This window comes from Tachyglossus aculeatus, chromosome 4 (genome assembly GCF_015852505.1).
Source record: "Tachyglossus aculeatus isolate mTacAcu1 chromosome 4, mTacAcu1.pri, whole genome shotgun sequence".
Classification (NCBI taxonomy): domain Eukaryota; kingdom Metazoa; phylum Chordata; class Mammalia; order Monotremata; family Tachyglossidae; genus Tachyglossus; species Tachyglossus aculeatus.
Genome location: NC_052069.1, coordinates 126,437,409 through 126,462,048, shown reverse-complemented (window position 1 = coordinate 126,462,048; position 24,640 = coordinate 126,437,409). Strand labels below are relative to the sequence as shown.

The following is a 24,640-nucleotide window of genomic DNA, read 5'->3' as shown; positions in this document are numbered from 1 at the left end:
TTAGTCCGGTGCTGTGCACACAGTAAGCGCTCAATAAATACGATTGATTGATTGATTGGTGGGGAATTGTTGCACGTGGGAATGTATGTGTTGTACTTCCCAAGCGCTTAGTACAGTGCACACAGTAAGCGCTCAATAAATACGATTGAATGAATGGTGGTGGGGAATTGTACGTGGTCATGTGGGGGGGGGGGAGTTGTGGCATATGGGAATGTGTCTGTGTGTGGAAGGAGTTAGGTGGGACTGAGGGTCTAGACTGTGAGCCCGCTGTTGGGTAGGGACCGTCTCTATATGTTGCCAACTTGTACTTCCCAAGCGCTTAGTACAGTGCTCTGCACACAGTAAGCACTCAATAAATACGATGGAATGAATGAGGGCCTGGGGGTCTTCTGTGCCGGTAGGATGGGGTGGGGGAGGGAGTCCTGCGGGTGTCCACTGCTCCCCTCCCCGGCCTGGCCGCAGCCGGGGGGGGGGGGGGGGGTCGAGGGCGGGGCTGAGGGACTGCCCCCACCCTTTCTCTTCCTTTAATTCGTTCATTCAGTCGTACTTACTGAGCGCTCACTGTTTGCCAAACACTGTACTCAGCGCTTGGGAGAGTCCAATACAACAATAAACAGACACATTCCCTGCCCACAACTTGGTTACAGTCTTTAGTCTCCCCTTTCTTCCTCTCCTCTCCCTTTCTCCTCTTCCCCTCCCCCGGGCCAGGGCAGTGCTTTCCGGGGTCCCGTCGCCCGCCTCCCCCGTACCCGTGGCCGTTTCCGGGCGGGCCGCGGTTGCTAGGCAACGGGCGGGGCGGGGCGGGGCGGGGCGGGGCGTTGGGGCCAGGTGGGTGTCCCCGCCGGCCCCCGGCACGATGAGCGTTTGCAGGAAAGGAGCCCCGAGAGCCGCTGCGCCTCCCCGTCCCCGCCCTTACACGCCTGGGCCCCCCGGTGAGATGTCCAGCCTGCGGCCGCCCCTACCCCCAGCCCCCACGACCTCCATCCCCCAGGACCCCCACCCAGGGCAGTGTAGACCGGGGCGGGGTGGGGGGGGGGTGATTGCAGGGTGGACCAGGCCGGGGGCTGGAGCCTGGAGGGGATGGATCCATTTGGGGGCAGTGTGGACAGGGTGGACCTGGCCCAAGGCGAGGTGGAGGGGATGGTGTGGACAGGGTGGGCCTGACCCAAGATGATGTGGATGGGGTGATGAGGATGGGGCGGGGGGTCTGGCTTGAGGGGAGGTGGATGGAGTGGTGTGGACAGGGTCGTACGCCGCTGGAGGTGAGGGTGGGCCTGGCCTGGTGGACGGGTGGTGTGGACAGGGTGGACCTGGCCCGAGGTGAGGAGGATGGGGTTGAGTGGACAGGGCTTCGTGAATAGAATGGACCTAGCCCGTGCTCGATGGGTGGGGTCCGGAGGTTGGAAAAGATGGATCTAGCTAAATAGGGCAGTGTGGACAGGGTGATCCTGGAGGGTAGCGTGGACGGGACGGCCTCATCTGGAAGCCGTTAGGGTGGGGCAGGCCTGGCCGCGGCAGTGTGGACAGGGTGACCCGACTCAAGGCAGGGCGGTTGAGACTGACCAACTGTGATCACACTGGCCCAAGCCACAGGTTGTAGGCATAACGTGGACTCGGCAAGGGGCAGTACGGACCGGTGCCCGGGGTCTGCTCTGCTGTTTACCTCGACCCTTGCCCCTCTGCCTTCCTAACACTGTTTCTCGGGGCTGGCTCTTACATCACAACCCGAAGCCATTCTCCAAATCACCAGCCCGCTGCTCTGGTCGGCCCTCTCCGTGCCAGCCCGCTCCTTTGGCCCCCTTCGCCCCCATCTAGGTCAGTCCTCTGTTCCGGCTGGCCCCCTTCATCCCACCCACGTCAGCCCACTACTTTGCCCCCCTTGCCCCCATCCTGTCAGCCCGCTGACCGGCCCCCTCCACCCCTGTGTGTGTCAGTCCTCTGCTCACATCTAGCCCCGTTCACCCTGGTCTGGGTCAGTCATCTGCTCTGGCCGGCCCCCTTCTCCCCCGATCCGTGTCAGCCCACTGCTCTGGGTGTGCCCACCAGCCCCATCCAGTTGCAATAGGAAGGTCATCCGAGGTCTCCATGACCCACATCGTGGCCATGCCTGTCCCTTCCCCCCACCCTCCGGGCTCACATGTCCACATACATCCTCACCCCAGGGGCTGGATCTGTCCTCTCACACACAATGGGGCTTTAGCTGCCCCCCGCACCAGGGCTGGGCCTCCATGGGCAGTCCACAGCCCGTGTCTACCCTGGGTAAGGCCACCAGTCTCTGTCGATCTGGTGGAATACAGCTTCAGAGACCCAGAAACAGGAGTGGGCTTCCGGAGTTGGGCATCAGGACAGCGATTCTGCAAATCAAGGGGTAGAGGGTGGCCTCTCCCTACTCCCCTTTTCTCCCAGAAACTCACCCAAATTTCCAAGGTGTCAACCCAGAGGAAAGCTAAGGAGGTTGGGAATATCCCCTCCCCTATCCCTTTTGTCAGTCTTGTACCACTAACCCACAGCCCTGGATCACCTCCACAGTCCTCTTCCTTCACTCCTGTGCACAAGCCACAGAGCGCTGCTGGCAGAAATCTAGGTCCACTTGAAGTTTCTCCTTGAGTGCTTTAACTCTGCCGGCCAAATTATTTCTCCATCCTTACTGACACCCGTGCCCATTGCCTTTGCCAGTTGTTCCACACATTTAACTCCCTCCTCAAACCCACTGTCCCCCCACTTTCCCCATCTCTTGCCCCCAATGACCTGGCCACCTACTTTATTGAGAAAATTGAAACTATCAGGTGTGATCTCCCTCAAATCTTCCCTGCCCCTCCCCAGTCCCTCCCTCCTCCCAACCCTTCTTCAAATCCCTCATCTTGCCCAGCTGTGTCTCAAGAGGAGATCTCCTGCCTTCTCTCAAAATCCACCCCCTCCACCTGTACAGCCAGTCCCATCCCTTTGCATCTCATCAAAATACTTGCCCCCTCTCTTCTTCCCTCTCTGACCGCCATCATCAACTGTTTGCTCTCCAATGGCTTCTTCCCTACTGCTTTCAAACGTGCCCGTTTCCCCTATCCTAAAAAAACCCTCCCTTGACGCCATGGCTCCTTCCAGTTATCACCTCATCTTCCTCCTACCATTCCTCTCCAAACTCCTTGAGCGAGTTGTCTACACCCGCTATCTCAAGTTCCGCTCCCCTAATTGTCTCCTCGACCCCCTCCAATCTGGCTTCCAACCCCTTCACTCCGCAGAAAGTGCCCTCTCAAAAGTCACCAGTCTTCTCCTTCTTGCCAAATCCAACAGCCTCTACTCCATCTTAATCCTCCTTGACCTCTCAGCTGCCTTCGACACTATCGACCACCCCTTCTCCTGGAAACATTATCCAACCTAGGCTTTCACTGACACTGTCCTCTCCTGGTTCTTCACCTACCTCTTCGACCGCTCATTCTCCGTCTCTTTCGTGGGCTCCTCCTCTGCCTCCCACCCCCAAACTGTGGGGGTCCCTCGAGGTCCAGTACTGGGCCCCCTTCTAATCTCCATCTACAGGTGCTCCCTTGGAGAACTCATTCGCTCCCATGGCTTCTACTAGCACCTCTTTGCAGATGATTCCCAAATCTACATCACCAGACCTGATCTCTCTCATATTCCCTCCTGCCTTCAAGACATCTCTCCTTGGATGTCCTGCTGTCACCTCAAACTTTACATTTTGAAAACAGAATTCCTTATCTTCCCACCCAAACCCTGACTTTCCCATCACTGTAGACGGCACCACCATCCTTTTCTGTTTCACAAACCCGTAACCTTGGCTTTATCCTCGACTCCTCTCTCATTCAACCCACATATTCAATCTATCACTAAATCCCATCTGTCCAACCCTCACAACATTGCTAAAATCTGTGCTTTCCTCTCCATCCAAACTTGTCATGGTTTGTCTTATGCCGTCGAGTCGTTTCCGACCCATAGCGACACCAGAGACACATCTATCCCAGAACGCCCCGCTCTCCATCTGAAATCGTTCTGGTAGTGTATCCGTAGTTTTCTTGGTAAAAATACAGAAGTGGTTTACCCTTGCCTCCCTCCACACAGTAAAACCGAGTCTCTGCCCTTGACACTCTCCCGTGCCGCTGCTGCCCAGCATGGGTGAGTTTTGACTTGTAGCAGATTGCCTTCCACTCACTAGCCACTGCCCAAGCTAGGAATGGAATGGCTAGGCCTCTGCTTACTCTTCCTCCCATAGCCGAGGCTGGTAGAGGACTGGAAACTCTCCAGGTGTGACCCTGAGAGGAGCCATCCAAATTGCTACCACTTTAATCCAAGCACTTATCCTGTCTGGCCTTGATTACTGTATCAGCCTCCTTGCTGACATCCCAGCCTCCTATCTCTCCCCATTCCAGTCCATACTTCATTTTGTTGCCCAGATGATTTCTCTACAGAAGTGCTCAGACCATGTATCCCTACTCCTCAAGAACCTCTGGTGGTTGCCCATCCATTTCCGAATCAAACAAAAACTCCTTACCATCAGGTTTAAAGCACTCAATCACCTTGTCCCCTCCTACCTTTCCTCACTGTTCTCCTACTACAGCTCAGCCCTCACACTTTGCTCCTCTAATGCCAACCTTCTCACTGTACCTCGATCTCATCTATCTCCCCACTGACCTCTCAGCCACATCCCGCCTCTGGCCTGGGATGCCCTCCCTCTTCATATCTGACAGACAGTTACTCTCCCACTCTGCAAAGCCTTATTGAAGGCAATCTCTTCCAAGAGTCCTCTTCTCCTTTGCTTCCACTCCCTTCTGCGTTACCCTGACCTGCTCTCTTTATTCATCCCCCCGTCCCAGGCCCATAGCACTCATGTATATATCCTTTATTTATTTATATTAATGTCTGTTTCCCCCTCTAGACGGTAAGCTCACTGTGGACAAAGACTATGTCTGTTATGTTGTTATTTTGTATTCTCCCAAGCACAGTGCTCTGCAAACAGTAAGCGCTCAATAAATATGACTGATTGATAGAGTGTAAGCTCCTTGTGGACAGGGAAGGTGTCCTCTGTCCTACCACAATAATAATTGTGGTATTTGTTCAACTCTTACTATGTGCCAAGCACTGTACTAACTAAGCACTGGGGTAGTACAAGATAATCAGATCAGACACAGTCCTCACTCCACATAGGGCTCAAAGGCCAAGGGAAGGGGAGAACTAGTATTGATGAGGAACCAAGGCACAGAGGTGTTACATGACTTGCCCTAGGTCACCCAGCAGACAAGCCGCAGAGTCGGGATTTGGGTCTCCTGATTACCGGGCCTGTGCTCTTTCCACTGGGCCATGCCACTTCCCCCTCTACTTAGAACAAACAGTGCATTAACTTCAGCGGCGATCAATAAATACCGTCCTCTCGGTGCTAACTACCCCCCAAGCTCTGGAGTTCCTCCTACAGGAGCCCTGCGCACTCCCCCACTTCCCACCCCTCCAACCAAGCTGAAAGGGGGTACGGTGGTGGCCCCCACCTCTCCAGGGTAGGGGGGCTAAGATGCGGGGTGGGACAGGTGGGGTGTGGAGAGCTTGCGGCTATGGGTCAAAGGGCAGAGCCCATGTCACCCAAACAAACAGCTGAGGCAGAGCCTCCATGATAATGGGGATAATGAGCACAGATCCGCATGCCTCAGAGATCTCAAAGCATGGCAGCACAGTCCCAATTAGCCCGGCCACGCCCGGGAGCTGGGGACTGCCTGCTTAAACGAGGAAGTTGGCGCAGAGAGAGATGGATCTGAGCTGCCTGGGCAGGGGACGGTGGGTTTCTGATACCCATCTCCCTCCTCCTTCTCCTAAGAACAACAACCGTGGCTTCGCACTTACTATGTGCCCAGCACTGTGGAGGATGTAATGTTAACGGATAAACACAGTCCCAGTCCCACATGGGGCTCACAGGCAAAGGGATCTTATCCCCATTTTACAGACGAGGAGACTGAGGCACAGAGAAGTGCCTTGGCCAAGGTCCCCCACCTGATTCCCAGGCCCTCGCTCTTTCCACTAGTCCACATTCCTTCTCCCCCATCCCAAAATGCTACTGGAGTCCCCAAGGCAAGGGTCACTAGGTGAGGGTTTCAGGCAAACCTAGCCTCTCCCCTCAGTAGGTGGAAAGTGTGAGGTATGCCCAGATCTGGAAGATTCCAAGACTGTCTGGGGCTTTCCACTTACAAGAAGTGGTTAGCTTAAACGCTGTGCTTCTGGAAAGGTCAGCTTCTCCTCTGGACACCCCTCCCATCTCCATCTCTGTATCTCAGACCCCATGATCGATTCTGACCACCAGCAAGGAGAGGGGGGAAGCCTGGGACATCAGGCCGTGGGACCCACAGGGAGTGTCCACACTGGCTGGAGAGGCAGGCCATCGGCAGGGTCTCTGGCTATCTGCGCACATCGCTCGGGCCTGAGTAGACGTGACCGTAGCCGTGGCCATGCCGGCTAGTGAGGATACTGCCGAGCAGCCCCTTCTGGGGTTCACCTGGCAGCGCTTTCTCCAGGGTAGACATGGGGTGTGTAAACAAGGCTCAGGGCCTACAGGAAGAGGCCCCGGGAGATGCCGGAAGAAGAGACTGGTCATTTTCTCCTTGTCATTTCCACATTTTAACGAGAAAATGTTTCTGTTTGGACTCTTGAGTCATGCCCCCTGGGCCTGGGAGAACCACCACCCACCACACCGTCTCCTCAAACCCACAGGGGGATTGCAGACCCTTCAGCTGAGTCCTCAGCCTCACCTCCCCTATATAGGGGCCACAGAGTCCCCCGTCACCTCTCAAACCCCACCCTTTGGTTTAGGGTGAAGCTGTAAGCCTCCAACCACTAACTGAGCAATTCCTGGTCCTACCCTTCAACTCTCCGCAATGTTCTCTCTTTGGCGGGAGGACAATAAGGCGTTACTGGGTTGGTCAGAGGGGGTCGGTCAGAGGGAGCCAGGGGTTCAGCTTGTTCCCCCCTACCCAGGTCTGCTCCTGGGGGGTCCCACTGACAGAGAGAGGGGCAGAACAACAGACTGAGGTAAACAATGTGGACCCAAGACCCTGAGTGTGCATGCGCGCTCATGTGCGCACACCCAAGCATGCGCAGAGCCCCCAGCTTCTCCTGAGCTGGCTCTCCCCGCCTTCTCCAGAGTGGGCTGACAGTCGGGGCGAGTGGCCCCTGTCCTTCAGCTGGCCGTCCCCTACTCCACGGGGGCCAGGGCTCATGGCACCCTTGGCTCGTTGATCCCGACTCGGAGCCAGCGGATCCCAGGCCTCTGACCGGATCTGAGTGTTTCCAGTCAGGGTTGAAAAGACTCAAAACGGCGGCTTTTTGGCTTGTTAAGTCTTCAAGGCCGGTTCTCCTCCCAGGCTTCGTCCCCTTGAAGGTGCCCGTCCCATCTGCAAAGATGGCACTTAGGCCCGACCCACACATTTGTGAACTGGACACGCCTCACAGAACCAAATTCTGTCTAGGAGGGGCCTGTGGGCATCCTTTCTAGACTGTGAGCCCGCCGTTGGGTAGGGACCATCTCTATATGTTGCCAACTTGGACTTCCCAAGCACTTAGTACAGTGCTCTGCACACAGTAAGCGCTCAATAAATATGATTGAATGAATGAATGAATCCTTTTGGGTGGGTGTCCATTTAAGCATGTGTGTGCGTGCGTGTGTGTGTGTGCAGAATCCAGACCCAGAAGGGCACGCAAGTCAACTGGTTCAGCGCCCTATCTCCAAGCAAGAGAACAACTAAGCTCCCTATGACAGGTGGCATCTGGTCATCCCCGCGAGTCCTCTGGGACAAAGTGCCCGCATCCTTCCCCAGAGGGGTCCCATGTGTCCCAGGCAGTGTGTGCCTCCAAATGATGTCCACCCTCCCCGAGGGGTCGCCGGCCTCGCTGCTGAGCAAAGCGGGGGTGACCCAAGGCCAGACGTCCACCCCGTTGCCTCCCCGCCCGCCCCAGCCCCTCACCGCCAACCAGTTACCTCTTCCACGAAGTCGCATCCCCTCAGCTGCTCCAGCTCCAGGGCCAGCTCCAACCCTTCCAGCTGGATCCACTCCTGCTGCTGATGCAGCTGCTGCAGCCACTGCTCTTCGGCTGCTGGTGCCAGTTGCCCCAGCCAGAGCATCTCCTCCAGTTGGATCTGGATCTGGATTTGCTGCTTCCGCTCCTCCAGCTGGATCCGCTCCCGCTCCAAGCACAGTTGCACCTCCTGGAGCCTCAGCATCTCCTGTTCCAGCTCGGGCCCCGCAAAGCAGCCGGGCGGCCCCTGGCCGTGTCCCTCGGGGGCTCCGGTGGCCATCGGGACCAGCTCCTGCACTCCGCTGCCTCCTGCTTCTGCCGCCTCTGGCTCCGACTCCCCGAGATGGTCCAGTAAGGGTGTAATCTCCTGGGTCACATGGTCTCTCCCGTCGGCCCCGTCCCCAGGCCCACGTTCCTGCCCACCCCAGGCCAGGGCCGGGGCCTCGACCTCCATCAGGCCGGGGAGCCCCTCCAACTGCGGGGCCTGGCCGCGGCCCCGGCTCCGGCCGGCCGCCGGCTCCACTCTCTGGGTCTCGCTCGGCCCCTTGGCCCTGGCAGTCCTCTCCCCGCGCTTCCTCCCATGGGACTTGCGCGGTCGGCCCCGCTTCCCGGACATGGCTTCCCGTCGACCCTCCTGCTAACGGCCCCTCAGATTCCGCCGACCAAGCTGGGGCTCGGCCCACTGGCCTCCTGGTCCGGACTCGGCTCCGCTGCCCCCGCCCCGCGGGCCCCGCTCATGCCCGGGATGGAGCTGGGGAGCAACTGGCGATCCGCGGGTCCGGGGCCCGGGATCGCCGATCAAACCCCTCCTAGAGCAGGAATGGTCTAGGCCAACGGGGGCTCCCTGAGGCCCGACCTGAGAGACCCGGCGGCAGCGGAGGGGAGAGGCCCAGGCTCGGCCCAGGAGTTTCCAGATGGTAGGTGCAGCTCCCGGCCTGGCCCCGGGAGCATCAAGAGAGGCAGCCGGGGAGAGGCTCAGAGGGCGGCCTCGCGTCCTAGGAACCCGCCGATTGGGAGAGCCCCACACCTCCCTCTGCCCCAAGCAGCCTCCAGCCGCTCCCCTGACCCTGTAGTGGCGGAGGCCGGCAGGCGGGCTCTCCCTGGGCCGGCCCGGGGATTGGGCCAGGCGGTTTATGGGAAGCAGGTCCGGCGGTGGGAGCCCCAGCCCTTGGCTGGTGACTAACGAGCAGGCCCGGCGGGGACTTTATGGGCCCGTGGCTCCGTCTCCCAGACTGGGAGAGCGAGGTGGGGAGGGAACCCTCAAAGCCGGGCTCTCACTGTCGATGGCAACGTGTCTGGTCCCGTCCCCGGGCGGGCCGCCCACCGGGTGGGGGGCTGCCCCCTCCACGGCCCTCCGGTCCCAGTGTCCCGCCGTGGGGCCGCTGGCCTGCCGGGCGGAGGGAGGTGTGCTGACCTCCCGTGAGGTCTGGTGGCCACGGCTGGCTGGGCAGGAACCTCACAGGCCTTGTCTGCCTGGGAGGGAATGGGCAGGGTGGGAGGGAGGGAAAGAGGGAGGGAGGTGGGATGGGCCCTGGCTTGTCCTTCTTCCTGGTCCTTCCCACCCCTGTGCCCCCCTGGGCCCTCAAAGAGGAGGACGTCATTCCCCCAACCCAGCCCAAGCCGGCTTCTCTGTCCCTCTGTAAATTGTCTTCTCCAAGCTCAACTTGGGCTTGGCTGTTTGGGGCCCGAAGACCCCCAGCTGGGCAAGGAAGAACTGGCGGCCTGATGGGCCGATCTGCCTGGTGGTGGTCTTTAGCTGGCTCTGGAGCCCAGACCACCGGAAGAGCTGGAGAGGAGGGTGTCCCCTGACCCCCACTCCAGGCGCATCCCCCCTCCCCCAGGCTGGCGCTGAGTCATGGAGACTCCAGAAACGCGGCTGACGTGGGGATTCCTGCCGGGCCGGTTTGGCGGTGGAGCGCGGCCGGCTTCCCCACTGCCCCGGCTTGTTATGCTCATCTGCTTCCTGACTCCAAGCCGAGGGGAAGAAACCTGGCCCTCGTCCTGAACCTGGCCCGCTGAGGGTGGGGCGGGGGTGAGGGGACCGCAGGTAGATAGGCCCTGCCTTCAGGGACGAAACCGAGCCAGATGAGCTTGGTAGTCCCCCGGATGAGCATGGCCGGGGACTCCCCAGGGGGCGGCAAGTCCCAGCAGGGTCGGAGGGAACCCCCGGGTGGGTACGTGGGATCTGGGTGGGGGTTCTGTTGGTGGGGGTCCAGTGTGCTGGCCTGCCAGGGGCTTCCTCACCTCCGCCCCAACAAGGGCCGGGACATCTTGGAAAAAGATAGGGCACTGAGTGGCTGATCCCCCCTCGCCCCCACCAGGTACTGCGACTGATTCTCCCCCTACCCTCCAGTCAAGGAAGGGAGGGTGGGGACTTCAGGGCATCGACCGATCCAGAATCATCTGGTCGCGGCCTACGGAGAGAAAATCCACCAAGTCAGGTCCCCAGACCCCTAGAACCCCCTGCCCCCCCCCAGCCCCCCTCAGCTGTCTGTTCACAGCTTCTAGCCACCCCCAGCTCAGTTCCCCCTCTAGTAATAATAATAATAACTGTGGTACTTTTTAAGTGCTTGCTATGTGGCAGGCACTGGGGTGGATACAAGCAAATTAGGTTGGACACAGTCCGTGTCCCACATGGGGATCACTGTCTAAGCCCCCATTTTCCAAATGAGGTAACTGAGGCACAGCAAAGTGAAGTGACTTGCCCAAGGTCACACAGCAGACAAGTGGCCGAGCCGGGATTAGACTCATGACCTCCCGACTCCCAGGCCAGTGCTCTAGCCACTCCACCACCAAGCGCTTAGTACAGTGCTCTGCACACAGTAAGTGCTCAATAAATATGATTGATTGATCTGTGGCCACCAGCTCCTGCCCATCCTTCTCCCAAACAGGGCAAGGTAGGTCAGAAACATAGCTGTGCCCACTTGTAAATCCCGGGAACAGCTAATTAGAGGGACGGGCGAGCATCCATGCCCTGTCAGAATGGCCAACCACTGGGGCCTTCTGGAGCTGTGCGGGGCAGAGAGAAGGGGCAGCAGACCCTGGAGCTCTGGCACCACGAAGTCCCTGGTTCTGAGTTACACCCCTCACCACCGTGCTTCTCTCCCTCCCTTCATGCAGCATGACGTAAGGGCTGGAGCATGGGTCTGGATGAGGTCATGGGTTCTAATCCCAACTCCACCACTTGTCTGCTGGGTGATGTTGGGCAAGTCACTTCCTTCTATGAGCCTCAGTTACCTCATCTGCAAAGTGGAGATTGAGACTGTGAGCCCCAATTGGGGCAGGGATTGTGTCCAACCCGATTTGCTTCTGTCCATCCCAGCGCTTAGAACAGTGCCTGGCACATTGTAAGTGCTTAACAAATACCTTCCCCCCTCCCAGGGCAGTTCCACTTAGAGTTCTACCCTCTCCTCCGAGTGGTGAAGGGGATACGGGAGCCATCCGCAGTCCAGCCAGTGGGTGGAAGCAGGAACTGGTTAAACTGGATACAGAGGGAGTGAGCCCCCACCTCTCGCCCCATGACAGGGGGCAGGGGGACCGGCCCTCTGTCCGAGGAGTGGGAGACCCCACCGAGCCCTCTGCTGGCCCCGCCGCTCCCGGCCGGAAGCTTCGGAGCACTGGCGTGAAGCTTGGAGCGCTCCGAACCCAAGAGAAGGCCGTTCCACACTCTAACCTAGACCCGCTCCCAGCACCCATGCTGGCCACCAGACCCACCCTGGGGGCAAGAAGCAGCAGGCTGGGCTGACACAGGCATTGGGGTTTCTGGGTTGGGGGCAGTAGAAGGGGCGCCCAGGGAGAGCTGGGAGCTCAGTGGACTCTGGGCTCTGGCCCCTTCCCCAGCCCCACCCAGTAGACCAGAGAGAGCCCAAGCCTCCCACCGTGGCTGTGTTTCTGGGTGGGATTGGCGGGGCCCGGGACCCTCTTCTGTAGATGCTTGAATGCGTCCCCAAGTCTGCGTGTCTCTTCCTGGGGATTGGGTCTTCCCCGACTAGGCCCTCGTTTCCTCTTCTAGGCCTCCCCCAACCAGGGCATCATTTCCTCTTAGAGGCCTTCTCCAACCAGGCCTTCTTAATTCCTCTTCTTAGAGGTCTTCCCTGACTAGGTCCTCTTTTCCTCTTCTTAGAGGCCTTCCCTGACTAGCCCCTCATTTCCTTTTCTTAAAGTCCTTCCCTATCAATCGATCAATCATTTGTATTTATTGAGCGCTTACTGTGTGACTAAGCCCTCATTTCTTCTCCCTTCTATATCGCTCTTGTACTTGGATACTTGGATTCATATCCTTTATTCACCCCTCCCTCAGCTCATAGCACATATGTACATATCCATAGTTTATTTATTTACATTAATATCTCTATCCCCCCTCTAGACTGTGAGACTCATTGTGGGCAGGGAATGTGCCTACCAACTGTTATATTGTACTCTCCCAAGTGTTTAGTACAGTGCTCTGCACACAATAAGTGCTCAATAAATACGATTGATTAATTGATCAAACCTGGAGGGGTGTGGGGGGAAAGGTCAGAAGAGCAGAATTCTCAGGGGTTTAGGCTTTGAAATCACAAATCATCTTTCAGATTGGGCAAGCCCTAGGTCTGGAAATTACCCCTAACCCCTGGAAAAGGCTCCTAGATAATAATAATAAAAATAGTATTTATTAAGCACTTACTGTGCTAAGCACTCTATTGAGAACTGCGGTAGATAAGGGATAATTGAGTCCCACCTGGGGCTTGCAGGTAAGAGGGAGAACAGGGATTGAGTCCCCATTTTGCAAATGAGGGAATTGAGGCACAGAGAAGTTAAGTGACTTGCCCAAGGTCATCCAACAGGTACGTGACAGAGCAAGGATTAGAATCCAGGTCCTAATAGATAATTATGATGATGATAATAATAATAATAATAATGGCATTTATTAAGCGCTTACTATGTGCATAGCACTGTTCTAAGTGCTGGGGAGGATACAAGGTGATCAGGTTGACTCTCTTGTTAACTGCTTACTACATGCCAAACATTATACTAAGCACTGAGGTAGATACAAGATAATCAGGTCCTGGATGGGGCTCAGTGTCTAAGTATGAGGGAGAACAGGTATTGAATCCCCATTTTGCAGATGCGAGAACTGAGGCACAGAGAACCTAAGTGACTTCCCCAAGGTCACACAGCAGGTATGTGGAGGAGCTGGGTTTAGACCCGAGTCCTAATAGATAATAATAATAATTATTATTATGATCCTTATTAAGTGCTTACTACATGCCACAGTGTTTTGCACATAGTAAACACTTAACAAATGCCATCATTATTATGCCAGGCACTGTACTAAGTGCTGGGGTAAATACAAAATAATCAGATCAGACAGAGTCCCTGTCCTACATGGGACTCACAGTCTCACTAGGAAGGAATAGAATTTAATCCCCGCTTTACAGACGAGGGAACTGAGGTATAAAGAAGCTGAGTGACTTGTCTGAGGTCAAACAGCAGACGAGTGGTAGAGCCGGGGATTAGAACCTAGCTCCTGTGACACCTGGATTATACATTGACCTTTACACTCTCTCCGTCTCTCTCTCTCTCACACACACATAGATACACGCACACTCGAGCATATATACACACACACTCTAGCTCTTTCCACTAGACCATCTTGCTTCCCCGTGATATCACAACTGTTCATGTAGACTAAAAAAACCCCAAAAACATTTATACCCGAGAGATTCTAGAACAATATTAATTTTAACCAAGAAGGCACAATCCCTATCCCTCCAGAAACTGACAACCTGGTGGAGGTGACAGGACACACTCTCTCTCTCTCTCTCTCTCTCTCTCTCTCTCTCTCTCTCTCTCTCTCTCTCTCTCTCTCTATCTCTCTGTCTGAGAGAGCCCTCTACCAGCCAGCCAGGTCTCTATAGGCCAGGTCCCACTAGGTGTTGAGTCAGGGGAGAGGGTCTCTCTAATAATAATTGTGGTATTTATTAAGCACTTACTATGTGCCAGGCATTGTACTAAGCACTGGGGTGGTTACAAGCAAATCGGGTCAGACACACTCCTGGTCCTACAATGGGGTTCACAGTCTTAACCACAGTCATCAGGCAAAAACTCCTCACTCTCAGCTTCAAGGCTGTCCATCACCTCCCTCCCCTCCTACCTCAACTCCCTTCTTTCCTTCTCCAGCCCAGCCTGCACCCTCCGCTCCTCTGCCCCTAACCTCCTCACTTGTGCCTCGTTCTCGCCCGTCCCGCCGTCAACCCCCGGCCCACGTCCTCCCCCTGGCCTGGAATGCCCGCTCTCCGCACATCCGCCAAGCTAGCTCTCTTCCTCCCTTCAAAGCCCTACTGAGAGCTCACCTCCTCCAGGAGGCCTTCCCAGACTGAGCCCCCTCCTTCCTCTCCCCCTCCCCACCCCCCGCCCTACCTCCTTCCCCTCCTCAAAGCACCTGTATATATGTTTGTACAGATTTATTACTGTATTTATTTTACTTGTACATATTTACTATTCTGTTTATTTTATTTTGTTAATATGTTTTGTTTTGTTGTCTGTCTCCCCCTTCTAGACTGTGAGCCCACTGTTGGGTAGGGACCGTCTCTATATGTTGCCAACTTGTACTTCCCAAGTGCTTAGTACAGTGCTTTGCACACAGTAAGCGCTCAATAAATACGATTGAATGAATGAATGAACCCCTACTTTACAGATGAGGGAACTGAGGCACAGGGAAGTGAAGTGACTTGCCCAAGGTCACACAGCAGACAAGTGGCAGAGCCGAGATGAGAACCCAGGTCAGAAGTACTCTCAGGCTGGTACTCTATCCACTAGGCCATGCGGCTTCTTTGCAGTCCTGGTCCTACCTAATCACATTTTCTTTTTTCCGGACCCCGTCTCCCCCTCTGCCCGCTGTAGAACAGAGCCGGGAAGAGCAGGCTGCCCTCACTCTCCAGCGTGCCTTCCGCAGGGTGCAGGCCCGGAAGGAGCAGGAGCGCGCGGCTTACCAAGCGACGATGGACCAGTTACAGAAGGAGGTGAGAAGCAGTGTGGCCTAGTGCCTACAGCCCGCGCCTGGGAGTCAGAAGAATCCAGGTTCTAATCCCACCTCCACTACTTGTCTGCTGTGTGACTTTGGACAAGTCACCCAGGTTCTCTGCGCCTCAGTCATCTCATCTGTAAAATGGGGATTAAGACTGTGAGCCCCACGTGGGACAGGGGCTGTGTCTGACCTGATTAGCTTGTAGCTTAGTTCGGTGCCTGGCACATAGTGTTTAATAATAATTATGGTACTTGTTAAGCACTTAACTATGTGCCAGGCACTGTACTTAGCACTGGGGTGGATACAAGCAAATCAGATTGGACGCAGTCCCTGACCCACATGGGGCTTACAGACTCAATCCCCATTGTGCAGATGAGGGAACCGAGGCACGGAGAAGTGATTTGCCCACGATCACACAGCAGACAAGAGGTGGAGTCGGAATTAGAACCCATGACTTTCTGACTCCCAGGCCCGTGCTCTATCCACTAGCACTTAGAACAGTGCTTTGCACATAGTAAGCGCTTAACAAATGCCATCATTGTTATTATTAGCCCAAAACAAAGGCCATTTTTTTTTTTTTTAAAGTGAGTGCAAGAGAGGGCCAGGAGGAAGCGATTCAGGAATCCTGGGCCAGCATCCCCACTCCTCAAATCCCAAATCCCAGGGGTTGTTAATGGTGACCTCATCCCCAGCCCCGTTATCCAAAACTGTCTTCCCACCACCACTGTCTCAGTTTGAGCCCTTCCTCCTGTCCTCAGGCGTCCCCGGCCCCCGGCTGTCCTTGACCTCCACAGGCTTTGGGGCCTCTTACAGCCTAACTCCTCCCCCCACCCCAACTTTCTGTGGCCACCCTCCTCCCTCCTCACCATTTCTGCCTCCTGAAATCCAAGCAGCCTGGCACAGCCCACGTCTTCTCCACGCTTTCTTGTGACCCTACTCTGCCACTGCCCTCCCGTCCCCAGTCTCTGTCCTGGTGTGTTTGGATGCCTCATTTGGACTTTCTTCCACAACTGGGGCTCCCCCCATAGCCAGACCAAAGTCTGGGGCGATCAAAGTATAATATAGTGACCCCAGGTGGGAGCCCAGCAGGAGTCTACTGCTGTGGAAAATAATCCCTTGACCATTTTAACCCTGTTTTTGACTCACCCTATGAACTGAGGGTAGCCCAGACCTACAGCAAGTTGTATTCCAAAGAACATTTCTTGAATTCAGCACTAAACTGTGACCTGTTTTCTACCATAATCTCACATGAAATACTACTTTTAGCCAAATTGGACAATTTGAATGGACTAGTGCTACTCACTTTATCCATATGTTTAAAGTTTGAATTGTAGCAAATGTATATTTGACTTAAACTGCGGACGGTGGGATTCCCCTATCAGTGTGAGTGTGTACGTGCATGAGTGTGTGTATATGTATATATGTGTGAGAGAAAGAGAGAGCGAGAGAGTGTAAAGGTCAATGTAGAATCCTGAGTCCCACAATCAATTACTAAAACATAGACCCATTACTACTTTGGAATGATCTGACATTTCCTGATCCATAGTAATTGCTGGTCTTTTATGTGACTTGATGTTTTGCAAGATGTCTCCATTTTCTCTCTGTCATACCCCTCTTGCATTTTTGCATTTGCCAAGCAACGCTGTTGACATCCCTACTAACATCAATCCCTCTCAGGGTCGCACCTGGAGAGTTTCCAGTACTCTACAGGAGGGAGAGTCAAGCAGAGGCGTTACCAATCCATTCCTAGCTTGGGCAGTGGCTAGCGAGTGGAAGGCAATCTGCTACAAGTCATAACTCACCCATGCTGGGCAGCAGCGGCATGGGAGGGAGTCGAGGGCAGAGACTTGTTTACTGCGTGGAAGGAGGCGATGGTAAACCACTTCTGTATTTTTAACCAAGATACACTACCAGAACGATTGCAGATGGAAGTGGGGCGTTCTGGGAGAGATGTGTTCATGGCGTCGCTATGGGTCGGATACAACTCGGCAGCATAAGACAACAACAACAAGTAACATCATGCCATTTACACTGGAAACCACCTGAGGGCAGGGATCGTGTCCAGCCAACTCTAGGGTCCTCTTCCAAGCACTTAGCACACTGCTCAGTACACAGAAAACGCTCAATGAATACCACCGACTGATCAATCCCCAACCACCGGTCGGTAGGCGCAGCATGGCCTAGTGGAGAGAACACGGGACTGGGAGTCAGAAGGACCTGGGCTCTAATTCTGGCTCCGCCAATTGTCTGCTGTGTGACCTTGGGTCAGTCCCTTCACTTCTCTGAGCCTCAGTTATCTCATCTGCAAAATGGGGATTAAGACTATGAGTCCCATGTGGAACAGGGACTGTGCCCAACCTGATTAGCTTGTATCTACCCCAGTGCTCAGTACAATGCCCAAGACAGAGTTATCACTTAACAAATATCATTAAAAAAAAGGATCCCATCTATTACGCTTGATTCATCACGAAATCCCCACTAGGGGGGAAGGGTAATCTTGCCACCAAGTGGGGGAGGGCAGGCAAGGGCTGCTGACCTTTGACCCATTTGCCTTCTGCCCCTCCAGGCCTTTCTTGCTGTGGTAAAGAGGGAACAGCAGAAAGCCAGGCAGGCCCAGGAAAAGGAAGAAGAAAAGCGAAGAAAGAAGCGAGAGGAGCAGTTACGAAAAGAGCGGATCCTGGAGGCGGCATTTGACGGAGATGTGAGCGAGATCGCAGCTGTGCTGAGAGAGGTGAGGGGTCCAGGGGGCCGGGAGAGCCCGGGGGTCAGGGGGCCACAGGGCAGTGGCTGGGCTGGGAAAGGCCGGTGTTGGAGCTGGGGCTCTGTCCCTGGAACTCAGCCCCTGCTAGACCCGGGACCCTCTTCCAGCCTTCCCATCGGCCCTTTGGCTTCCGGCCTGCCCAGGTAATGGAGCTGGACCTACGGGCCGGGGTGGAGACGGCCGGGGGCCTGCAGCACCACCTGGCCCTAGTCAACTGCACTGACGTCCACGGGAACACTCCCCTGTCCGAGGCGGCGAGCGGCGGTCACCCCCCGGCCATCCGCCTGCTCGTCGAGCACGGGGCCGACCCCAACTGCAGGGTGAGGGGCCACTTGCGGCCGCGGTCACCGGGAGCCAGGGCGCGGACCTGTGGTCCCAGCAAGGAGGGCGGACTGGACGGGCAGGGCTGGGGGAAGCGACCAAAGAAGGGGGCCGGGGAGAAGAGGAGCTCCTGTGAGTCAAGGAGGGGCAGGGGCAAGAGAGGGGTGGGGGGATAGGGGGAAACGGGGAGCCCATGTGAGCTGGGGAGGGATGGGGGCATGGGAAGGGTTGAGGGGAGAAGGGCTGGGAAAAAGGGATCCCGTGGGGGTTGGGGAGGGGCAGGGCATGGGAGAGGTTGCTGGGGGAGAGAGGCTGGGAAAGGGGGAGCCTGTGTGAGCTGGGGAGGGGTAGGGGCTTGGTGGTGGTGGGGTAGCTTAATGTAGCCTGTGGCGGTCCCAGATTACCCCATGCCATCCTATCCCCGCACACACCCCCACCTCCCCCCACCAGCCCCCCTCCCAGTGTGAGCCCAGCCCAGCTGGAAACATGGGCTTCATCCTGGAAGAGAAAGGGCTGGGAAAGGAGCCAGGCAGGCCCACCAGCCAGCCGGCCAGCACCCCAAACGATCAGAAATGGGGGTGGCCTTAAGGTGGCCCCGTCTCCCCTCAAACCCTTCTGCCCAGCTGTTTGGGAGAGTGGGGGGGCAGGGCGCAAGGAGGGAGGGTGGGGCGCCCCTCAGGGTGGGAGCTGAAGTCCGCCGTGGGGCCAGGGTGCCTTTGGACGGACGCCCCTGTACCGAGCCGCATTTGCGGGGCACCTGGCCGCCATGGAGACCTTGCTGCAGCTCGGGGCCGACCCCCGGCTATTCGCCGCCGACGGCAGCACCCCGGTGCAGGTGAGGTGGGCGGACCTGTCGAGGAGAGACCTGGGTGGGGCGGCCCCGGGGGTGGGGGAAGGGCCGGGTCACCCTGGCCGCCGCTCCCCACCCCGCCCCCAATTCCCCCAGGCCCCATCCTGCTGACCGGGCCTGACCCAGGTGGCCAGTGCAGCCGGCATGGTGGACGTGCTACAGGCTTGGGATATCAGCTTCACAGAGGCCATGTTGGCCAAGATAGAGGCGGAACACCAGCGCCAGGCCCAGGAGGACCAACGCTACAGAGAAGTCAACCTACGGCAGTGAGGGGCTGGCCAGGGTGGGGTGGGGGCTGTATCCGGCATACCCAGACACTCCTATCCCCCTTCCCTATGGCCCTACGACCTGCTGTGGTCATCCAGGCCCCATCCCAACCCCTCAGCCCAAGCCAGGAAGGCTGGCTCCCGAACCGCCCTCTCGCTCTCCCCTCATCCCGTCCATCCTTCCAACTGTCTCTTCCTCCTGCAGGTTGCGGGAGAACGTGCAGCAGCTGGAAGAGGAACAGAGACGCTGCCACCAGGAGGTCAGCAGATCCCTTCCCTCTCTTCCCCTCTCCTCAGCCCTGCCCAGTCAGGGCTGAGGTCTGCCCAGCGGCTGGACGGGACACGGCCGGCTGAGGGGGCAAGGGGCAGGGGCAGGGAAACAGACCCCCTAATCCAGTGATCCCTCAGCCCCCCCACCCTCCCTCGTGGCCTCCCACCACCCCCCGAGCCCGGCCACGTGGCCTCCATAGTCCCGGCCCCCTCCAGCTGCAGCAGGCTTACCGAGAGCTGAACCAGAGGATGGCGGCGCGCAGCAAGGCAGAGCAGAAGTCAACAGCCATGGGGAAGGAGACCCTGCAGGTGGGCTCGAGCCCCCCCAGCGCCCTGCCCCCCAACTGCTGACTACTGGGGATGGGGTGGCGGGGGTCCCGGCAGTGAGCGGTGCGGGCTGGGGGTGCCGCCGTCCCCAGGCCGTCGGGGAGCTGGAAGAACAACTGGACAGATTGCGCCTGGAGGCAGCCAAGACGAAAGAAAACCTGAGCCTGGCCCGGCGGCAGCTGGAGGAGCAGGGGCAGGAGCACGGGCAGGAGCGCGGGCAGGATGGTGAGCAGCAGTGAGGAGGTACCACGGTGACCAGCAGGCTTGAAATTCAGCCGGGAGAAGCAGCACGGCTTAGTGGATTTCGAGCCCGGGCCTGGGATTCAGAGGACCTGGGTTCCAATCCCAGCTCTGCCAATTGCTTGCCGTGGCACCTTGGGCAAGTCACTTGACCTATCTGGGCTTCAGTTTCCCCAGCTGTAAAATGGGAATTAAGACCCACTTCCCCGTATCCAACGTGATTCACTTGTATCTACCCCAGCGCTTAGGAGAGTGCTTGACACATAGTAAGCGCTTAACAATTATAGTAGTAGTGATAATAATGATGATGATGATGATGAAGACGATAAAGAGGGGCGGGCAGGGGTCAGGGTCTCCGGGACATGAGGGTCTCTGTCCTCAGCGGGGAGCAGTGAACCACCACGACTGTACTGCTCCGTGCGGGAGCTCAACGACGTGCTGCTGCGTGATGTGGAGGGCTGGATCCAGGCCGAGGAGCGGTGAGCAGCCCCTGCTCTCCCCTCAGCCCTTGCAACCATCCCTCTAGACGATAAGCTCCTCGTGAGCTGGGAACGTATCTAACATCTCTGTTGCGTTCAACTCTCCCAAACAGTACGGCACTCTCCACATAGTAAGCGCTCAATAAATACCATTAATTGCTCCCTAGCTCCCAATGCTCTTCCTGCTACCAGTGCTCCCATTCCCAAACCCTTTATCCAACAGCTTCTTCTCCAGTTAAGCCCTCTTTTCCCTGATTTCCTCCCCCTTCTGTGGGGCTATGCACTTGCTTTTCGTACCCTTTCAACACTTGAAATTAGCCCCACCCTCAGCACTTATGTCCATAACGAAATTTATTTAATCAATCAATCACTATTTGAGTGCTGTGTGCCGAGCACTGTACTAAATGATTGGGAGAGCACAGAATTAGCAGACACGTTCCCTGCCCATAATGAGTTTACAGGCTAGAGTGGGAGAAAGTCGATATAAATAATTTATAAAACATAATTTAAAGATTGTATGTAAGTGCTGTGGGGCTGGGAGTGGGGTGAATATCAGATAATAATAATAATGGTATTTGTTAAGCGCTTACTATGTGCAAAGCACTATTCCAAGTGCTGGGGAGGTTATAAGGTGATCAGGTTTTCCCGGGGGGGCTCACAGTTTTAATCCCCATTTTACAGATGAGGTAACTGAGGCACAAAGAAGTTATGTGACTTGCCCAAAGTCACACAGTTGACAGTTGGCGGAGCCAGGATTTGAACCCATGAGCTCTGACTCCAAAGCCCGTGCTCTTTCCACTGAGCCATGCTGCTTCTCAGATGTCCAAAGGTCACACATCCAAGCGCACAGACGATGTAGAAGGGAGAGGGAGCCCGAGGGGCGGGAAGAGGATTTATTCAGGAAAGGTCTTTTGGAGATGTAATTTAAATAAGGCTTTGAAGGAGGGGAGCGTGGTGGTCTGGGGTACATGGGCCGGGAGGAAGTTTCAGGCTAGGGGGAGGATGTGGGAAAGGGGTCAGCAATTAGATAGATTAGATCGAGGCACAGTAAATAAGCTGGTGCTAGAGAAGCGGATTGTGCAGGCTGGGCTAAAGTAGATGAGCGAGCTGAGGCAGGAGGGAGCAAGCTGACTGAGGGCTTTTAAACTGATGGTGAGGAATTTTCTGTTGGAGGAGGAGGTGGACGGGCAACCACTGGAAGTTCCTGAGGAGAGGGGAGACATGGGCTGACCGTTTTTGTTGAAAAGCGATCCATGCAGAAGAGTGAAATATGGACTGGAGAGGGGAGGAGACAGGGTAAGATAGTCAAGACGGGGTAGGATAAGTGCTCAGATCAGCATAGTAGCTGTTTGGATGGAGAAGAAAGGGTAGGTTTTAATAATTATAATAACTATGGCATTGGTTAAAGTGCCTGCTATGTGCCAGGCACTGTACTAAGCACTGGGGTAGATACAAGGTAATCAGGTTGTCCCACACGGGGCCCACGGTCTTAATCCTCATTTTAAAGATGAGGTAACTGAGGCACAGGGAAGTTAAGTAACTCGCCCAAGGTCACACAGCTGATAAGTGGTGGAGCCGGATTAGAACCCACAACCTCCGACTCTGAAGCCCGTGCTCTTTCCAGTAAGCCACGCTTCTTCTCTGTCGCTCCATTTTAGCGATGGTTGCGAAGGTAGAACCAACAGAATTTGGTGATAGACTGGATATGTGGGTGGCACGAGAGGAGTGAGTCTAGGACAATGCCACAGTTACAGGCTTGTGAGATAGGGAGGATAATAGCATTATCTAAAGTGATGGGGAAGACACATGGAAGACAGGGTTTGGGTGTCCTTACTACAAGGAGTTCAGTTTTGGACATGTTCAGTTTGAGGTATTGGTGGGACATCCAGGTAGAGATGTCCTGAAGGCAGGAGGAAATATGAGACTGTAGAGAGGGAGAAAGATCAGGGCTGGAGATTCAGCGTGGCTCAGTGGAAAGAGCCCGGGCTTTGGAGTCAGAGGTCATGGGTTCAAATTCCGGCTCCGCCACTTTTCAGCTGTGTGACTTTGGGCAAGTCCCTTAATTTCTCTGTGCCTCAGTTCCCTCATCTGGAAAATGGGGATTAAGTCTGTGAGCCCCATGTGGGACAACTTGATTACCTTGTATCTACCCCAGAGCTTAGAACAGTGCTTTGTACGTAGTAAGCGCTTAATAAATGCCATTATTATTATTATGTAGATTTGGGAATCATCCACATTAAAGATGGGTGTAGCTGGAGAATAGAAGGGGACACAGAACTGAATCTTGAGGGATTCCCACTTTATATTAACGTCTATCTCCCCCTCTGGATTGTAAGCTTGTTGTGGGCAGGGAACGTCTCCCCTCTCTGTCGTAGTGTAGAAGCAGTGTGGCTTAGTGGATAGAGCCTGGGCTGGGGAGTTAGAAGGACCTAGGTTCTAATCCCTGCTCAGCCAAACGTATCTGCTCTGTGACCTTGGGCAAGTTTCTTCACTTCTCTGGGCCTCAGTTACCTCATCTGAAAATGGGGAGTAAGGCTGTGAGCCCCACATGGGACAGGGACTTGTCCAACCTGATTCATTTCTATCTACACCAGCGCTTGAAACATTGCTTGGCATCATATAGTAAGCCTTTGACACGTACCATAATTATCATTATTACTCTCTCCAGTGCTCAGTCCAGTGCTCTGCACACAGTAAGTGCTCAATAAATACCACTGATTGAACGATTCATCCCCCAGCTCCCACAGACCCTGGTGATGCGGTCCAGGCTGACTGGTGGCGGTTCCACTCTCCCCCTCAGGTGGCCACTGGTCATCGACCCCTCGGGCCAGGCCGCCATCTTCCTGCGCTACCAGGACACAAACTACCTGGACACACTGAACCCTGCACACCTGGGGCTGGAGCCACTGCGACTGGGCCTGCTGGGGGCCCTCAGGTGAGGGCAGGGCCTGCCGGGGGCCCTCGGGCAGGAGTGGGGTCTGCCAGGGTCCCTCGGGTAGGGGTGGGGTCTCCCAGGAGCCCTTGTGGGGAGCGGGGTCTTCTTGGGGAACTCGGGTCGGGGCAGGGCCCAAACAGGGGGAGCGGGGAGAGCCCAAAGCCTGAGCCTCCTCTGGCCGCAGGTACGGGAAGCCCCTGGTGCTGGACATGCATGGAGTGGACATGTTTGGGGCTGTCAAGCGGCAGCTGGAGGCTGTGGAGCAGGGCCTGGCTGATGCCCTGCTGACCAAAACCCTGCTGGAGCAGGACAGGTGGGGGCCCGGCGCGAAGGGGCCGCTGTGGTGGAAACCCCCGTTACTGGCAAGTCACCGGGCTGGGGGTCCCCTCTCCGCCCCTCCCTCTGCCCCTCCCTCCCACGGTCCCTCCCCGGCAGGTTCCTGTCCCTGGTGCGGCCGGAGGATGGGCCGGAGTATGCGCCCCCCCCAGTTCCAAGCTGCCACCATCTGTGGCTTCAAGCTGTTCTTCCTGACCCAGGTGTGGCAGCCCCCGGAGGAGCAGCTGCGGGCCCTCCTGCCCCTGTGGGTCCTGCCCCCCGGGGCCTACGGGGGCACCCCACGGTGCCGGTAAAGGGCCCTCCGGACCGGCCACAGTCCGGGGGGCGGTTCAGGGATTCTGGCGGGGGGGGAGGGGAAGGCAAGGGGGACGATTCCCCCCTCCCCCACCGCACCAAGGCCCCCCCAGTCAGACTCTCCCTGGCACCTGCCAACCCCTCACCTCCATCCCCATGGAGCTCCTCGTCTGGTGTGTTGGCAACTCTGCTTCCTGCAGATCCCTCCCCACCTTCCCCATTCGGGGGGAGGAGGGAGAGCTGCCAGGCTCCCCGGGGGAGACCGACAAAAGGAAGGATAAAATGTAAAGTAAATTTTATTTTCCTTGAACACAAAATAGATTTCTTTGGTTGTACAAATTTCACTAGTTACAGTCTTGATGCTAATTTCCCCCAGAGTCTAGTGGGGCGGGACAGAGGGTCGGACAGAGGTTCTCAGAAACACACACACATATGCTCTCACATGTGCACCCACACTCTCCCATGCACACACACACTCAGGTATGCGCATACACACATTCCCATGCACACTCGCACACGTATACATATGCAGGAGTGTGTGCGCATGTGCGCGC

General features: G+C 56.3%; 1 protein-coding gene and 1 non-coding gene across 2 annotated transcripts; one reads left to right on the top strand and one right to left on the bottom strand.

Annotated features, from left to right (window-relative positions):
* The first annotated feature begins 855 nt into the window (after nucleotides 1-855).
* IQANK1 (IQ motif and ankyrin repeat containing 1) lies at nucleotides 856-24,179 on the top strand. Its single transcript, XM_038745673.1, is given in 14 exon segments — nucleotides 856-932; nucleotides 14,884-15,002; nucleotides 17,574-17,738; nucleotides 17,876-18,088; nucleotides 18,799-18,924; nucleotides 19,066-19,205; nucleotides 19,411-19,465; nucleotides 19,692-19,784; nucleotides 19,895-20,027; nucleotides 20,425-20,521; nucleotides 23,322-23,456; nucleotides 23,641-23,769; nucleotides 23,892-23,931; nucleotides 23,933-24,179. Coding segments are annotated over 14 exon segments (1,674 nt in total). The 5' UTR covers nucleotide 856; the 3' UTR covers nucleotides 24,086-24,179.
* LOC119927704 lies at nucleotides 4,136-4,272 on the bottom strand. Its single transcript, XR_005450682.1, has one exon. It is a non-coding gene; the product is annotated as a small nucleolar RNA SNORA7 (small nucleolar RNA).
* Nucleotides 24,180-24,640: the final 461 nt, after the last annotated feature.